Source organism: Notamacropus eugenii, chromosome 1 (assembly GCF_028372415.1).
Source record: "Notamacropus eugenii isolate mMacEug1 chromosome 1, mMacEug1.pri_v2, whole genome shotgun sequence".
Classification (NCBI taxonomy): Eukaryota; Metazoa; Chordata; class Mammalia; order Diprotodontia; family Macropodidae; genus Notamacropus; species Notamacropus eugenii.
Window position 1 is genome coordinate 182,663,946 of NC_092872.1, and position 14,952 is coordinate 182,678,897.

The 14,952-nt window shown below is 40.1% G+C and overlaps 1 protein-coding gene across 9 annotated transcripts; it reads left to right on the forward strand.

Annotated features, from left to right (window-relative positions):
• Positions 1-494: 494 nt before the first annotated feature.
• Positions 495-12,619, forward strand: SFR1 (SWI5 dependent homologous recombination repair protein 1). 9 transcript variants are annotated; one of them, XM_072621584.1, is made up of 6 exons: positions 822-887; positions 1,268-1,396; positions 1,707-1,751; positions 1,879-1,979; positions 4,911-5,321; positions 12,075-12,619. In XM_072621584.1, exons 5-6 carry the CDS (start codon positions 4,914-4,916, stop codon positions 12,264-12,266), a joined length of 600 nt encoding a protein of 199 aa, XP_072477685.1. In that variant the 5' UTR covers positions 822-887; positions 1,268-1,396; positions 1,707-1,751; positions 1,879-1,979; positions 4,911-4,913; the 3' UTR covers positions 12,267-12,619. The 9 variants fall into 9 exon arrangements, with proteins under 9 accessions (XP_072477647.1, XP_072477641.1, XP_072477660.1 ...); XM_072621569.1 differs by lacking the exon at positions 1,707-1,751 and having other exon boundaries at positions 807-887; XM_072621575.1 differs by lacking the exon at positions 1,707-1,751 and having other exon boundaries at positions 843-887; positions 1,273-1,396.
• Positions 12,620-14,952: the final 2,333 nt, after the last annotated feature.

Consider the following 14,952-nt stretch of genomic DNA (forward strand, 5'->3'; position numbering starts at 1 on the left):
CATTTGAGGAAACTGAGGCAGACAGAGGCCTTGCTCCGGGTAACACCGCGGAGCGGAGAAGCCACATCAGAGCTCACACCCCGACCCCGGGCCGGGGCTCCCCTCCGGGCCGGGGCTCCCCCGCACTGCGCCGCCAAGCCGCACTTCCAAGACGACGCCTCCGTCTTACGTAACACAGGCTATGAGAGTTAACCCCCAAAGCACTAGGAAGTCATGGAGGGGGAAGGGCCAGGGGATCTCAGGGATTAGGGAATTCCCATGGGGCACTGCGCGGGGAAGGAGGGCACAGCGGCGTCCGAGCCAAGGATCCGTTTCAGGAGAAGATGGAGGGGGTGGGTTTGTGAATTAGGGCGTGTGCAAGGCCGAAGTTCGAATAGGTTCGAATTCTGCCTTGGATTCTAGCGGCCTCTTGGACCTCGTCGAGTGTAACCGGGCGGCTGCAAAGGGAGATGGCCCCGATCCGTTCTGTTGTGGAAGCTGGACTTGAAGCGGAGGGGATGACGCGGTGGCAGCTTTGGACTACGTTTACCAAGATTCGGGGCCTAGACGTCCTTACGTAGCTCTTTAGGGAGTGGCGGAATAAAAGCGCGCAAACGCCGAGGTAGGCTTTTTAAATATCTAGTAGGAGTTCCAGGAAGCAAACAAAAGCCCCGCCCCTCCCCGCCCCCCTCGTTCCTGCCCCGCCTTTTCCGCTCGGCTGACCAATGATGTCTCGTCTCGAGTTTGGTTATGTTTCCCGCCAAGCGAAGAAGGGGCGGGGCGTGGATGCCGGTGGCCTGTAATCCCCACCCCAGCGCGCGTGCGTACAGCGAGGCCGTTTCCTCTGTCTGGAGTGGGTGGGGCCCATTCTCCTAGGCGGCCCGCGCTTCTGGCAAGCGCCGCCTCAGGTGCGTTCTCGGACCGGAGCGGCAGCGTGTGTCCCCGGCCCGCGAGTAGGAACGAACCCCGTTTCTGAGCCGAGGCCGGAGTCCCGGCCCAGCCAGCAGCTGGAACCGCCCTCCCCAGAGGCACGCTGAGGCAGCTGGGCCTGGGGTTCTTCTGGGCCGCCCCGGGGCCGAGCGCGCCTCCGGCCGGGCTGGGGCGGGGCTGCAGCGGAGCTTGGGAGCCGCGGGCCCCGGCCCCAGGGTGGCCCGAAGCCTCGGGTCAGAGGCAGCCCCCCTCGGCCGCGGCACCGGAGTCACAGACAGGCCTCAGAACTGGGCTCGGGTCCGGGGAGGGAGAGGTGGTTGGAGGTTGGAACCTAGTTTGTTTCCTGTTTTGTTTCTAGAGCAGACCTGAACGTCCTCCTGTCCATCCGGAGATGGACCTTCCCTCAGCTAAAACCACGTCCTTAGCGGCTGCCCCCGAGGCCGGCGACCCCGGGACACTAACTCGGAATAATAGTCCGGGGAAACAGGTAGGAAAAGCGCCCCGAGACCTGGCAGCCCGGGCGCCGGCAGCCCGGGCCCTGGCACCCCTGGCAGCCCGGGCCCCGGCACCCCCGGCGCCCCCCTGCCTCTCCAGGCTCAGGCAGCCCCCGTGGGAGATCAGATCCAGAGATGACTCGTTGAGGCCGCTTGTTTGATGGAGAAGGAGCCAGGGTCAGTGGAGGTTAGGTTTTCCCAGGCAGTAAGCAGCAGAGGTTGGATTTGAATTCAGGCCCCTGACTCCTCGCACCGTCCTCCGTGCTTGGGAAGGTGTTGTTGAAGCCCATCCCTCTCCTCCAGAGCCAGCCCCTGGACGTTTCCTCCTGAAGACCTTTCCCCATAGAGGTACCCTGGGGGTCCCTCACCTCCATCCCTTTCTTAAATCACTTTTCTTGGACCAGTCCTTTGCATTTATACTTTTTCTTGTGTTTTTTATAATAATCTTCCGCCCTTCTCCCCCACCCTCCTTTAGATTAGAAGCTTTTAGAGATGGGAGACGGCTAGGTGGTCCTGTGGATAAAAGGGTAGACCCAGACTCAGGAAGACCTGACTTCAGATCCAACTTCAGACTGGGCAAGTTACTTACCTCTGTTTGACTCAGTTTTCTCAGCTGTAAAAAGGGATAATGCCAGTGTTGTTTTGCGGATCAAATGAGATAATATTTGTAAAGTCCTTAGCACGGTACTTTACAGATAGATGCTATATAAATATTTATTTTCCCCCCACTTACCTGGGCGAATCTTTAACTTCTCAGAGCTAAAGTTCCTCCTTTGGTAAAATAAGAGTTGAATCAAATGATTTCCAAAGTCTCTTTTAACTTTAAATCCTATGATCTACTTTATACACTGTGCTCTGTAATAGAAACATTCAGTCAAGGACTATACATTCTACTTCAGTAGAGTTAAAGCATTTTGCAAATCTTTTAAAAAAAACCAAAACACTTTAGTCTTACCATACCCCATCCTTGTCTTCTCTGTGGTGTAGTGAAGTAGTCATTTCAGTTCAGTAAAAAGCACCTTCTCTCCGCTCTGCTTAATTATGACTGCCAAGTGTTTATTTAGTCAGTCAACAAACATGAAGCATCTGTTAGGTTCTAGGCACAGTACCAAGATCTGGGGAGGCTAAAGACAATCCCTGCCCTCATGGAGAACAAGATCTACAGGGAATGACCACAAGTAAACAAATAAGTGCAAGCAAGCTTTATTTTGGATAAATAAGAAATAACAGAGGGAAGGCACTAGAATTCATTTCTTCCTGTAGAAAATGAGATTTTAGTAGGGACTTAAAAGGAAGCCACTATTGTTTTTGCATGCAATTGGGAAATAAGATGTTTGGGTAAGAGGTATAGAAATCTGTCTTGCCCAAAGGTAGGGGTGATAGAAGGGATGACAGATTGGGAGAAGGGGTTTTTGGGGTTGCTGTCTAGGGGTAGGGATTGGGGAGAGAAGGGGAGAAAATTGGAATTCAGAATCTTGTGGAAGTGAATGTTGTAAACTGAAAATAAATTATATGTTAAAAAAAAAATTTTAAATCAAGAAAAAAAAAGGAAACCAGTAGATGGAGATAATGAGGGACAGCATTCCTGGTATGTGAGACAGCCAGAGAAAGTGCCCAGAGCAGCTTATTTGTTTGAATAGCCAGGAGGCCCAGTGTTTGGATCAGAAAAAATGTGATGGGGAGTAAGGTGTAACAAAATTGGAAAGGTAGGGACTAGGTTATGAAGGGCTTTGAATGCCAAATAGAGGATTTTGTATCTGATCCTAGATTCCATAGAGAGCCACTGGGGTTTATTCAGGAGAGAGGTGATGTGATCAGATGTGCACTTTAGGAAAATTACTTTGGTGACTCAATGCAGGATAGACTGGAGTGAAGAGACCCACCAGAAGGATACTAGAATAGTCTAAGTTTGAGGTGATGAGCACCTGAACTTAGAATGGTAGCAATGTCAAAGGACAGAAGGTGGCATCTGAGATTTGTTTTGAAGGTGAAATCAACACCTTGGCAACAGATTAGATATGGGGAGGGTATGAGAGATAGTGAGGACTAGGGTAAGGTCCAGGTTGCTCACCTGAAGGACTAGTAGCATGACATTGATCTCTGTAGTAATAGAAAAGTTAGGGCAAAGGGGAGAAGAGGGAGAATTTAGGAGAAAAGATAATGAATTCAGTTTGGGACATGTTTGAGAGGTCTACTGGACATTCAGTTCAAGATTTCTGAAAGGCAGATGGAGATGAAAGATTGGAGAGAGTGGGGCAGGGTAGGTAGATTTGAGAATCATCAGAATAGATGTGGTAAGTAAATCCATGGGAGCAGAGGAGATCACCAAGTCGAAGTGGTATAGAAGAAGAGAAAAAGGTCCAGGATGAAAATGTGTGGGACAAATACAGTTAGAGGCATGACCTGAATAAATAAGGATTTGTCAAAGGAAGCTGAGAAGGAGCAGTATGATAGGAGAACTAGGTGAGAGTAATATCTCTTATACATGTACACACAACACATGCACTCTCACACATAATGTTTTAAGATATTATCTAGAGATAAGATTAAGATTCTATATATAGCATTTTAAGACTATAGATAGAGTGTTTTGCAAAGTTCTTGAACTCTGTTGGAGTAGAATATGTACTCAAGAGTAGGAACTTTTTCCATTACTTAGGTGCTTAATAAATGTATCTCGAATTGTTTTCTCTTTTATTCCTTTAAAGTGTTATTGGCTTACTCTTGGTCACCCAGCTATTAAATATTAGAAGCTAGATTTGAATTAGGGATTCTCATTACTGTATGTCCAGCACACCACTATGAAAGCAAAATACATTTCCAGTAAACAAGTGGATCACCAAAAGTTTCTGTTAATATAGCATAATGTATAAAGTAGGTGATAGTATTTAAAGGTAGAAGAGAACTTAGAAATCGTTAGGTTCAACTATTGTTTTATAAAAGAAACTAGCTTCAAGAAGTTAAAGGATTTGCCCAAGATTAATATTGCCTACGGCAATAAACTGAGTTCAAGCCTAGTGCTTTTCTTATCAATCATTACTTTTCTTAAACATAGTACTTCTCATACTTAACTAAAATTATCAGTTGTTAATTTTTGGAAACTGGATAAGTATTTTGGTTAATATCACAGGGGTACTTCTGTGTCATATGTTGAACTACTAGGGCTATATTTGGAATTACTAGGGTCCCTTTCAACTCAGATTCTGCGATGTTTTTTTTTCACGTAAGAGAATTTGATCTAATTTCTTGAATCAGTTTTGTGAATCGCCAAAAAGGGTACAACAATTTTACCTTTACATCTTACTGTGTAGCTCTCGAGTGGGAGACACTGTGGCCCCCCATGATGTAGATGTCAAGGTTTCCTTCTCTGGGATAGCTGCGGTATAATATGGTGTGGAGAGACAGAATGAATCTGGCATCTAGTGATGTTTACCTCATAAGAGTATTGTTTGAATGCTTTATTTACATTTTTAAAAGTTTTAATGTTAGTTTTGGTTCCTTCTTTAGTTGATGAGTGCAACACTTAGAGAACGGTTAAAGAAAACAAGAAGTTCATTTAATTCCTGTCATGCTGTGGCAAAACGTCTTAAAGTAGATACTGAAAATAACTCTACCACTTCAAAGGAAGCAACATCTTCCCCTTGTGGAAGCTGCTCTGCATTTCCAGAAAACTGTAAAAACATAGAAAAAGCATCTGAAGAAAGTCTATCTTTGAAAGACTGCTTAAAGGATATTGATGCGTCTAGAAGCAAGCCCCTTGTCTTAAGCACTCTTTCAGATCTCCCCCGGATGGTTTTAGAAGGATATAATGTTGGCAAGCAAGAATTGCTTGAAGAAAAGATGAAATTGTTGAAGCAAGTTCAAGAGAAGGAAGAGCTTCTTCGAAGGCTAAAATTAACCAAAATGTATAGATCAAAGGTAAGAACTTTGAGATTGGTTGCACAGATGTATTTTGTTGTAAGGTAAATTACAGCAAAGTGACAAAGTCAGTTACGTTGTTAATGTAACATACGTACCCTAATGTTTTCCTTGTTAGGGAATAAAACTTCCAGCAGCTTTATTTAGAGCAGGTAGACTACTAGAAAGCCACATTTCTCAAATCTTGTACTTAGAAAGTTATTTTTTTGAATGAACTTTAAATGTACAAGTTGATATTTATTCCTGTTAAAGGTCATTTTGTTAGATTAGAACAGCATCTGAGCCAAGGCCAGATTCCTGGGGTACACCTTTAGAAATGTTCATCTAAGTTGACGTCAAACCTAAACCTAATTCATCATACCCATGTTAGGGACAGGTTTGATATTGGCACTGTCTTAGTTCAGGTTCACTTTGGGTATAAAATAAGGCACTCATAAGTCATTGAACACTTTACAAAAGGAGGTATACTTAGCCCAAAGGTATCAAGGTTATGTATCAAGTGGTACTTAGTTTCTGTAGTCAAGCTCCCTCATCTCAAACCCACCTCCACCCTCAAATGGAAATGTGTGGTGACTTGCTTATTAGCCTTTCGATATCCATCAAGTCTGAAGGGCCTCAACTTCATTCTGGGAAGAACTTTTTATGTCCCACAGCCAGGAAGCTGTGTCAAGGGAGACAGTGTCAGTCAGGTTTCAGGGAAAACCACTGCCTCTCAGGAGACCAGAGAACCCTGGTCCTATCACATCATGACATAATCATTTAACCTATTCTGAATCCACCTATTTATCTAGGCCACACTTCTCAATCTTGTCAATTCTTTTTTATCCTACATTTGAGTCCCTCTGAACCTGGGTACTTAAATTTAGCAAGTATACCTAGGTGCTTTCTTGTTGTCTTACTCATCTTAGATTCAGTTCTATTAACCTTTTTTTTTTTTCTTTGGCCCTTTCTGGCCCAACGTACATTCTTGGTAGAGGGAAAAAAAGCATTAAAAGAGTTGACTAAGGTTTTCCTTTTTTTGTCTTTTACTACTCCCATGTCCTTTCCCTAACATTCATGTCCCTTCATTCCTCCTCTTTATTTTACCTAAACATTTTCCTATTATTATCCTTAGCTGTCCTCCCTAGCTTCTGCTCATCTTGAACTTTAGTGCCTCAGATATTCATCTTACCAGTTTGTGCCCAACTTTTATACTCATCCTCAGTTATATGTCTATATTTTGCTACCTTCTGTATATAGCTTTTAAAAAAATCTAAGTAGCTCCAAATGAATCTCTTTCCCTTTTTTCTTTCTCAGTCAAACTAGTTATGTTTGTGCTTTTAGTATTTTCATTCTTGAGAATTTTAATGCATGAGATGAATCTACCCACTGTTTAACTGTTGAAAGCTATTTTAAGCAGATCATTGTAAAATTCTTGTATTCTTTTTTGAGAATAAATTGTAAGACTGAATGGCGACTTTACTCCAAAGTTCCCATTATCCACCTCTTCCTTATTAATCTGAATTAGATCCAGAATGACAGTTACCTTGATCCTTTTTTAATTTTTTGTAAGTTAATATTAAGAAAAGCCAGGAATGTATTAGCTGCTCAGTTTTCAATAGAGAAAGAATTCCAGCAGATCTGTATATCCCATCCAGCCATCCACCATCTTACTGCTTCACTGCCAGGGCAAGATTATCGTTACAGTTACTGAAGAGTTTAGCTTGTCTTAGTATTCTTTTTCTTTATTTGTGTTATTGTCATGTATATCATTCTCCTTCTGCTGACTTCACTTTATCAGTTTACACAAGTCTTTCCATGTTGTTTTTTTATTTTAATTTTTTTCAGCTTCAAATTCCCTCCCTCCCCCTTTCTCCCATAGATAAAGCAAGAAAAATAAAACCTGTTACAGTCAAGCATAATAGATTCCTCCATTAATCATGCCCAAATACATATTATATATGTATATGTGTGTGCATGTATGTGTGTTTGTGTATACACACACACACACAACATATACACACATTGTAAGTCTATCACCTCTTAACCTAGAGATAAATAAGATTTCATCATGAGTCTCTGGACTTGTGATTGGTCATTATGTTGATTAGAGTTTTTAAATCTTTCAGACTTGATTTTCCTTACGGTATTGTTGTTGTATAAATTGAGAGAGAGAGAGAGAGTGTGTGTGTGATTTCACTGGAATTTTTTTTTTGTCTAACATGGTACACAAGAAAAATTCTTTAAAACATTGACACTTGCACAAGTATAAAAATCCTTTGCTCTGCTCTTGAGGGACCTTCATACTAAGGACTTCTCAAGCTAAGCAGCAGGGTGAAAAGTTGTGACTATACAGTTCTCAGTAAGGGGCCCAAAGTATCAGTCTTATAGAATATAGTCTCAGTTACCGGGGATATAAATTTTTGAACCAGTGGTACAGGAACAGGAGACAGCATTTAGATCAGAATTAGAAGTTGGCAGCAAAGTTCAGCATACAGTGAAACAGCTATGACCTGGGCATAGTCAAGATTACGTACTAGACTCTGCTCATTCAGAATTTGTCATTCATACAGGCAAGCTGGTTGCATTATCAATATCAGACCCATCTCCAGGAACTGAAAAGCTCCTGGGTTTTGAAGTTTCTCTGTCATTCTCTTTTTCAACTCCTATAGTGATTTGAAGAGATTCTCCATCATACGCTGACATATCTAGTCTTCTGTTTGCCTTATTTCTTCTTTGTGAGCTGTTATCTTAATATCCTAATTTCATCTTCTCTGTTTCTGGACAATTCTGGAATTTCTTGGTAGTTTGATTATCTTTAGGGGGATATGGAGAATTTGTCCTTTTTTCCCCCAAATGTTTCTTTTAGCACATATTATTCATCATATTGTGGCATTTTCTGGAATGTTTGTTCAGCTTTCCTTCTTTCATAGGATTATAGCTTTTTGAGCCAGAAGAGACCAAGGTCTCTTTTTACAAATGAAAGATCCAAATCCCAGAGTGGGCAAGTGACTTAACCCAGGGGCATACAGCTATTAAATGTCTGAGACACTTTGGAGGAACTGAGGAGCTCTGATCTTTTTGACACCAAGTTTAGTGCTCTTTCAATTTACCACTTTACTGCCACTTAATAGATTCACTACTGGTTTATCTGCTTGGAGATGGCCTCATGTCAGACATTTTATTTTGATCATTTTCTCTTTCTGTTGTTCTCAACTTCTATCTGGCTTTCTTTTCTTTTTCCATTTCTAGTGTTGCTGTCTGAATGTTTTCTCCTGCCTGAACCTATAGGGATCAGCATTTTCAGCTTCCATGCGTTGAGTTGTGTTCAGTTGTGTCTTTGCCATGTCTAAATATCCTTGTGAGACAATAAGGGCTGGGTTTATAGGCCCTTTCCCTCATAAACATGGAATATTCTTTATTGCTGGGTCTTTCCTTCCTCTCCCCTCCAGTCATGAATTGCATTTCCTTTCCACAGCAGGGCAAAATCAATGTTTTCCATCTGTTATACCATGTGTAGGAGTTAGACTAAGTCACTTCCATGAAGCAACAGGCTTTACCAGTACCATAGGTGGCATTTCAGGTATACCTGTCATTATCATTTTCAGTGTGTACTCAAGCAAACTTGGAGTGGTTAAGGCAAGTGGGAATTTTTAGTTTTTTGTAATTATTTCAAAAGGCTTTGACTTATATGGAGGTGTTTATGTATTTTTGATTGTACTTTTAATTGCTATAGATTTAATATATTTATTGCTGTTTTGAAACGATATGAAGGCTTTATGCTGAGAATACCTACATTGCCATGCTGCTGTCATGGGATGTTTAGGCCAGTATAATTTTACTGGACCACATTAAGTACCTTCCAGATATGAGTACTTATCTGTTCTGTATTTTAAGGTGTGGTCCAAAAATAGAAATTCTGTTCTCAGATGTCTTCTTGTTCATCAGCTAAAGGTGGTGCAGTGGATAGAACACCAGGCCTGGAGCAGGAAGACCTAAGTTCAAATCTGGCTTCAGATGTTTGCTGACTGGGTGATGCTGGGAAATTCATTTAATCTCTGTCTCAGTTTCCTCATCTGTAAAATGGATATAATAATGGTACCTCATCTCCCAGGATTGTTGTGGGGATCAAAGGAGATCATTGTAAAGCACTTAGCACAGGGCCTGGCACATAATAAGCACCACATCGTGTTGGTTATATTATTATCATTATTCCTGAGCTGCTGCCGTCAGTTGGGAGCAGGAATGAAAACTCAGCTTTTATTTCCCAAGGTCTTTAGTTTCTTCACCAAGACTTTCACAGTCCTTATTGATGCTTTTTGGGTTCCTTTGGTCGGTATTATTTGTTCTCTACTTGCAGTCTTAGAAAGTTCTCCATCATACTTTGGGTTCATACTCCAGAAATACAGCAAGAAGACCTCTCTTGGTAATACTAGTTGGACACAGCTTCCACAGCAGGAAAGGATTTCTTTTTATCAGACCCTGCTGGATGTCTAGAGCATATCTATGTCAGCTGCTTCTGTCTCAGAGTCTGTCTTCCTACCATGCCAGAGAAGCCTCATATCTAATGCTTAGCTTCAAATACTTAGTAGTTATTTTTCTCTTTCTTTTTTTTTCTCATTTTATCAAGACCAGAGGTGGGGAAGTTTGGAATCAGTCAAAGGCTACTCTTGAGGACCTAGAAGGCCACATGTAGCCTTAAGACCCACAGGTTCCCACCCCTGATCTAGACAAAGATTAGAATTCTCCAGATCCCTCACCTGACCCATACAGTTCCCTCTTGCCACTGTTTTATATAAAGGAAGGCTTTGGGAGTTTAATGCTCCACCCTCTAGCCTTCCAATAAGAGGGGAGAGACAACTTAGATTTTAGTTGATCAGCTTACCCTGGGGGAAGGGGAGAAAGCATGTTGTTCCCTGGAGTGGGAGCCAGGCAGACCTTTTGATGGAGAATGGGGAGTATTTGTCCTTACTAACTTTATATTTATGCTGATACATGTATATATATCATATTTACTTGTATCCCCATAAGAATTTAAATTGCTCTTGAGTAAAAATGTTTTTATTCCTCATGCCTTTGCCCCTAGCACCTAGCATATCACTCTGTAACAGTGTGATTTTAGACTTCACCATTCAATGGAAACTGCTCTTTCCAAAGTTACCAAAGATTTCTTAACTGTTAAATCCAGTGACCTTTTTTTTTCCTCAACTCTCTTGACCTTTTTAGCCTTTTATATTTTTGACCATGTTTTCTTCTGAATTCATTCTCCCTGAGTTTTTGTGACACTATATTATCCTGGTCATCATTCTACTTGTCTGGTACTTCTTGGCTCATCCATGTTCTACCACATAGCCATATATATTCTCCTAGGACTGTCATAGGTCCTCTTCTTTTCTCCCTCAATACTTTCTCCCTTGGTGATCTCATTATCTCCCATAGATTCAATTAAATTCTTTATGCAGCTAACTCCCAGATGAAAGGTCCTTTTCTATATTGCCAGCCACCCATAGGCATCTCAAACTCAATTTTTCATAATGGAACTGTTCTATTCTCCAGACATCCTGTTTTTCTTTGAAGCATTCTTATTCTTTCAATCATTCAGCTTCACTCAGACTCTTTGTCCCTCACCTTCCCTACCCCTATATCTAATCTGTTTGCTAAGTTTCATGTTCACAGCTCATGCCATCCATCCCATCCTCTCCTCATGTGACTGCCACTCTATTTCATACCCTTATAAACTCCCAACTTTTGCATTTCCAGTCTGTCCTCTACACAGCTACCAGAATAACTTCCATGAAGCAGAGGTCTGCTATTTCCCTGTTCAAGTACCTTCAGTGTCTTTTGCCTCTGGGATAGATTCATTTGTTCCCTGAATGCAGCATTCCTCATTTTTATTGATATTTTCTGTTTCTTACATTACCAAAGTTATCCCATGTATTCCTTCTCTGTCCACTCCCAGAGAGACATAGTATTTTTCAGTAAGGACAAAAAAAGTCAGCATAACTGATACATTGAAAAAGTTGCAAAATATATGTGATGTGTAACATCTGTGGATTTCCCACCTCCACAAAAGTGTAGGTTAGAAGTGTCTTCTCATCTATTCATTCAAGTCCTGCCCTGCTTTTTCTGCACTCTCTCTTCAATTTCATATTTTAGAACACCTTCCAAGGCTAAACTTCTGTGCCACCTCCTAAAGAGAAGTTAGAAGTTCACCTTCTTTTTCAAATTGGTATCTGTCTACTTATCCTGCTAGAAAGCTGAATGTTGTAAAGAAGAACATGTCATGAGGGCAGGGATATTTTTCATTTTGTCCTTGCCCGGTGTTTAGTAAAAGTTTGTTGGATTGGATGGTTTGGATTTTTCTTTGTTTTTTTTTTATTTTGAAATGTTATCAGAATTTCCTTGGAAAAATGGAAGAAGTAAAAGAGTAGAAAAATGTTTCTTGAGCCTTCTCTCCCAAACTACCTTGTATTTAACCTCTTTGTGGTGTGTGTTTGTACTTATTAACTTTATTTTTATGCTGCATGTATTTTTATATGTATTTGTCATATCCCTCATTAAAATGTAAACTCCTTTCAAGTAGGGACTGTTTCACACTTGTATCCCTGGCACCACTAGCATAGTGCTTGGTACTCAGTAAACCCTTCCTAAATAAGTATTTGTTGATTGAATAACTCCTGAGTTTAAAAGTAACTACCTTAATACCTTTTACATATTTTTAAAAAAATTATGCAGTTAAACATAACGTGCTTATAATTTTGTTTTCTACTTCAGAATAACCTTTCACAGTTACAATCATTGATAAAGAAGTGGAGAAATACTAGCCAGCTGCTGCTTTTTGAGCTGCAATCAACACTGTCTGTGGAGAACAAGAAACTAAGCCTTACTCAGTTGATAGACAACTATGGATTAGAAGACCAGTTACTACATTACAACAGAATTGAAGAAGAATTTACAGATTTTTAATTCATATTATTTTCAGAAATCTGCCTTTGAGAAGGATATTTCAAAGATATTCCTGAATGTCAACAAAAAGATACTTCTAAAGAAAGCACAAAAATTATTAGGGTTTAAATTGATTGGAACAAGACTTTACTGTGAAAATAAAATTTAGACCATATAAGTTCTGTGAGGAGAATTCGAATTAAAGAAAAAAATGAAACTGAAAGTATGTTTCTAAAACAATCTGAATTATTGCTGTCAGTTGATATTAACAGTTGTTTTAAAATTTATTATTTTAATATTACAGAAATGTCTAAAGCAGGACTTAGCTCCAAATCCCTGTTTCTATTTATTCAATAAACACATTTGAACTTGCATATTGAGCATTCTAATTCCCTGACCTTCTATATGAAATCTGTCTCCAAATTGTCTCTTGAAATCAATTCCCTTTGACATGCTTTCTGCCACTATTCCACTTTAAGCTCTCGTTTTTGACCTGGACTCTTAGCAGTACATATTTGTAAAATATTTCTAAAGCACAGCTGTAAATATTTCACTCTCTCCTGAAACAAATAGTGGCTTCTCATTATTTGCTGAATAAAGTCTTAAATGAATGTGGCATTCTAGGTTCCTAACTTTATCTTCTACTCCCCCATTCCCATGAATGTGACCTGCATTTTTGCTTTTCTTTTTGGTTATATTATTCAGATCTTAGTCATTGACATACTAAATTACATTAAGACTTCCCTGAACCCGCAAACCAATCATCTCTTTTCCTTTCCTGAACTTCTACAGTTTCTCATAGCAGATATACCTTGTTTTGTATTACAATTACATGTTTTGTTCGTTGAGAGAAGGGACTATCTTTATTCATGTTAGTATTCTCTACATGATCTTCTAGAAGATGGGAACCACAAGCCCCAAAAGGTGGGATATAGCCAGTCATGGAATGTCTGCAACACAACCTACCCGCTGGTTACAGCCCAGTACTGCAACCCTTTTCTAGCAGTGCAAACTCCTAACTTTTCCCTACATGAGCCCAGCAACAGCTGGACTGCAGCACTTTATTTTTATTAATAGAAGTGCATAAGCAAAAAAGTTTTAAGACCCCTTCTCTAGAAAGTACCAAGTACATAAGTGAAAAAAAATGGTGCATTAAGCAGCAAAATAGAGATAGAAATAGGACCTGTGATTTCATTGACAAAAGAAACTTGCTCTACAGGTCTCTAACCCATTGTCTTACAGTTACCTAGTGCATTGAGAGCTTTAAGTGGTTTTCCCAGGGTCATACAGGCAGTATATTTTAGAAGTGGGGCTTAAATTTGGTTTCCTGGTTCCAAGGCTGGCTCTGATTCTGTTATACTATGGTTAAGTGCAATTCCATGGAAAGCTTTGCAGTGGTAGCTCGTTGTGGCATGGAGCTGGATTTTGGGTTCTTAAAGGACTTTTATAAACCTTACCAGGACCTATACCAAGTTTTAAATCTTACCTATACTTAGCTAAGGACCAAAGAAGCTCATCAACACCCTGACTGCAGCATAATGAAATTTTTGACACTTTGGAAGACAGTTACAGTGGGTCTGATCTACCAAAGAACAAGAAATCACGAATCCTTGAAATATGGCAAAGCCTTTTATGCATTTGTTTTCATTTGTTTGCAAATGAGCTCCCTTACTGAATAAATACATCAAGACTGTTGCATATACTATTACTATGATGTCAAAAAAACACAGCAGTGAGTTATCAAGTAACAAGAATATATTTTATACTAATAACCTAACTTGTGAATAGCATGAGATGTTATAATGAATCCAGGCTCTAAACTGATTCCAATGCTAAGGAAGAGTTAATACCACTTTTAAAAAGTGATCAGTTTACTTCTTTGGTAGAATGAGGCCTAATGTGTTTAATATTTTATTTTGAAAAATTGCCTTGAAGTGGAGCCATGATAGCTGTCAGAAATCGAAATTCTGATTCTAACATTATGAATTATAATATTCCCCTCAAAAAAAACTTCAATGCCTCAAATTGAATTCTGGAGCAGCAGAGGCAACAAAAGGTTGATGTGAGATAATTTCCCAACCTAAGATAATAGGAGGTCTGCCGGAAAGTTCTGTTACACTGGAGTGGGGGTAGGGGTTGGAGTGCCTTCAGGTGTTTAATATGATTGTACATATATAGCCTATATCATTGTTTGCCATGTTGGCGAAGGAGAGGGAAAATTTGAAATTCAAAATGTTATTAAAATATTGGAAACTAAAATAAAAAGACTAAAAAACTCTTTAAAAAGCAAAATTAGCCATATGGAAAAAGAGGTCCAAAAGCTCACTGAAGAAAATAATTCTTTAAAAATTGGAACTGGGCAAGTAGAAGCTAATGACTCCGTGACACAAAAAGAAACAAAATAGTCAAAAGAATGAAAAAAAGGGGAAGAAAATGTGAAATATTTCATTTGAAAAACCAACCTACAGAAAAGATCAAGAAGAGATCATTTAAGAGTTAATTACTGGACTAGCAGAAAGCTATGAACAAAAAAAAGTCTAGACATCATATTTCAATAAATTATCAAGGAAAATAGTACCCCAGTATCTTAGATCCAAAGGTTCAATTGGAAATGGAAAGAAGCCACTGATCACCTCCTGACAGAGATCCCAAAATGAAAACTCCCAAGAACATTTTAGCCAAATTCTAGAGCTTCCAGGTCAAAGAG

What these genes read in the sequence shown, in the direction of transcription:
- SFR1 (XM_072621546.1), top strand. Translation starts at nt 1,301, where the DNA reads ATGGACCTTCCCTCAGCTAAAACCACGTCCTTAGCGGCTGCCCCCGAG. An exon ending in ATAATAGTCCGGGGAAACAG is followed by an intron (nt 1,397 to 4,910) that starts GTAGGAAAAGCG and finishes TTCCTTCTTTAG; the next exon opens with TTGATGAGTGCAACACTTAG. An exon ending in CCAAAATGTATAGATCAAAG is followed by an intron (nt 5,322 to 12,074) that starts GTAAGAACTTTG and finishes TTTCTACTTCAG; the next exon opens with AATAACCTTTCACAGTTACA.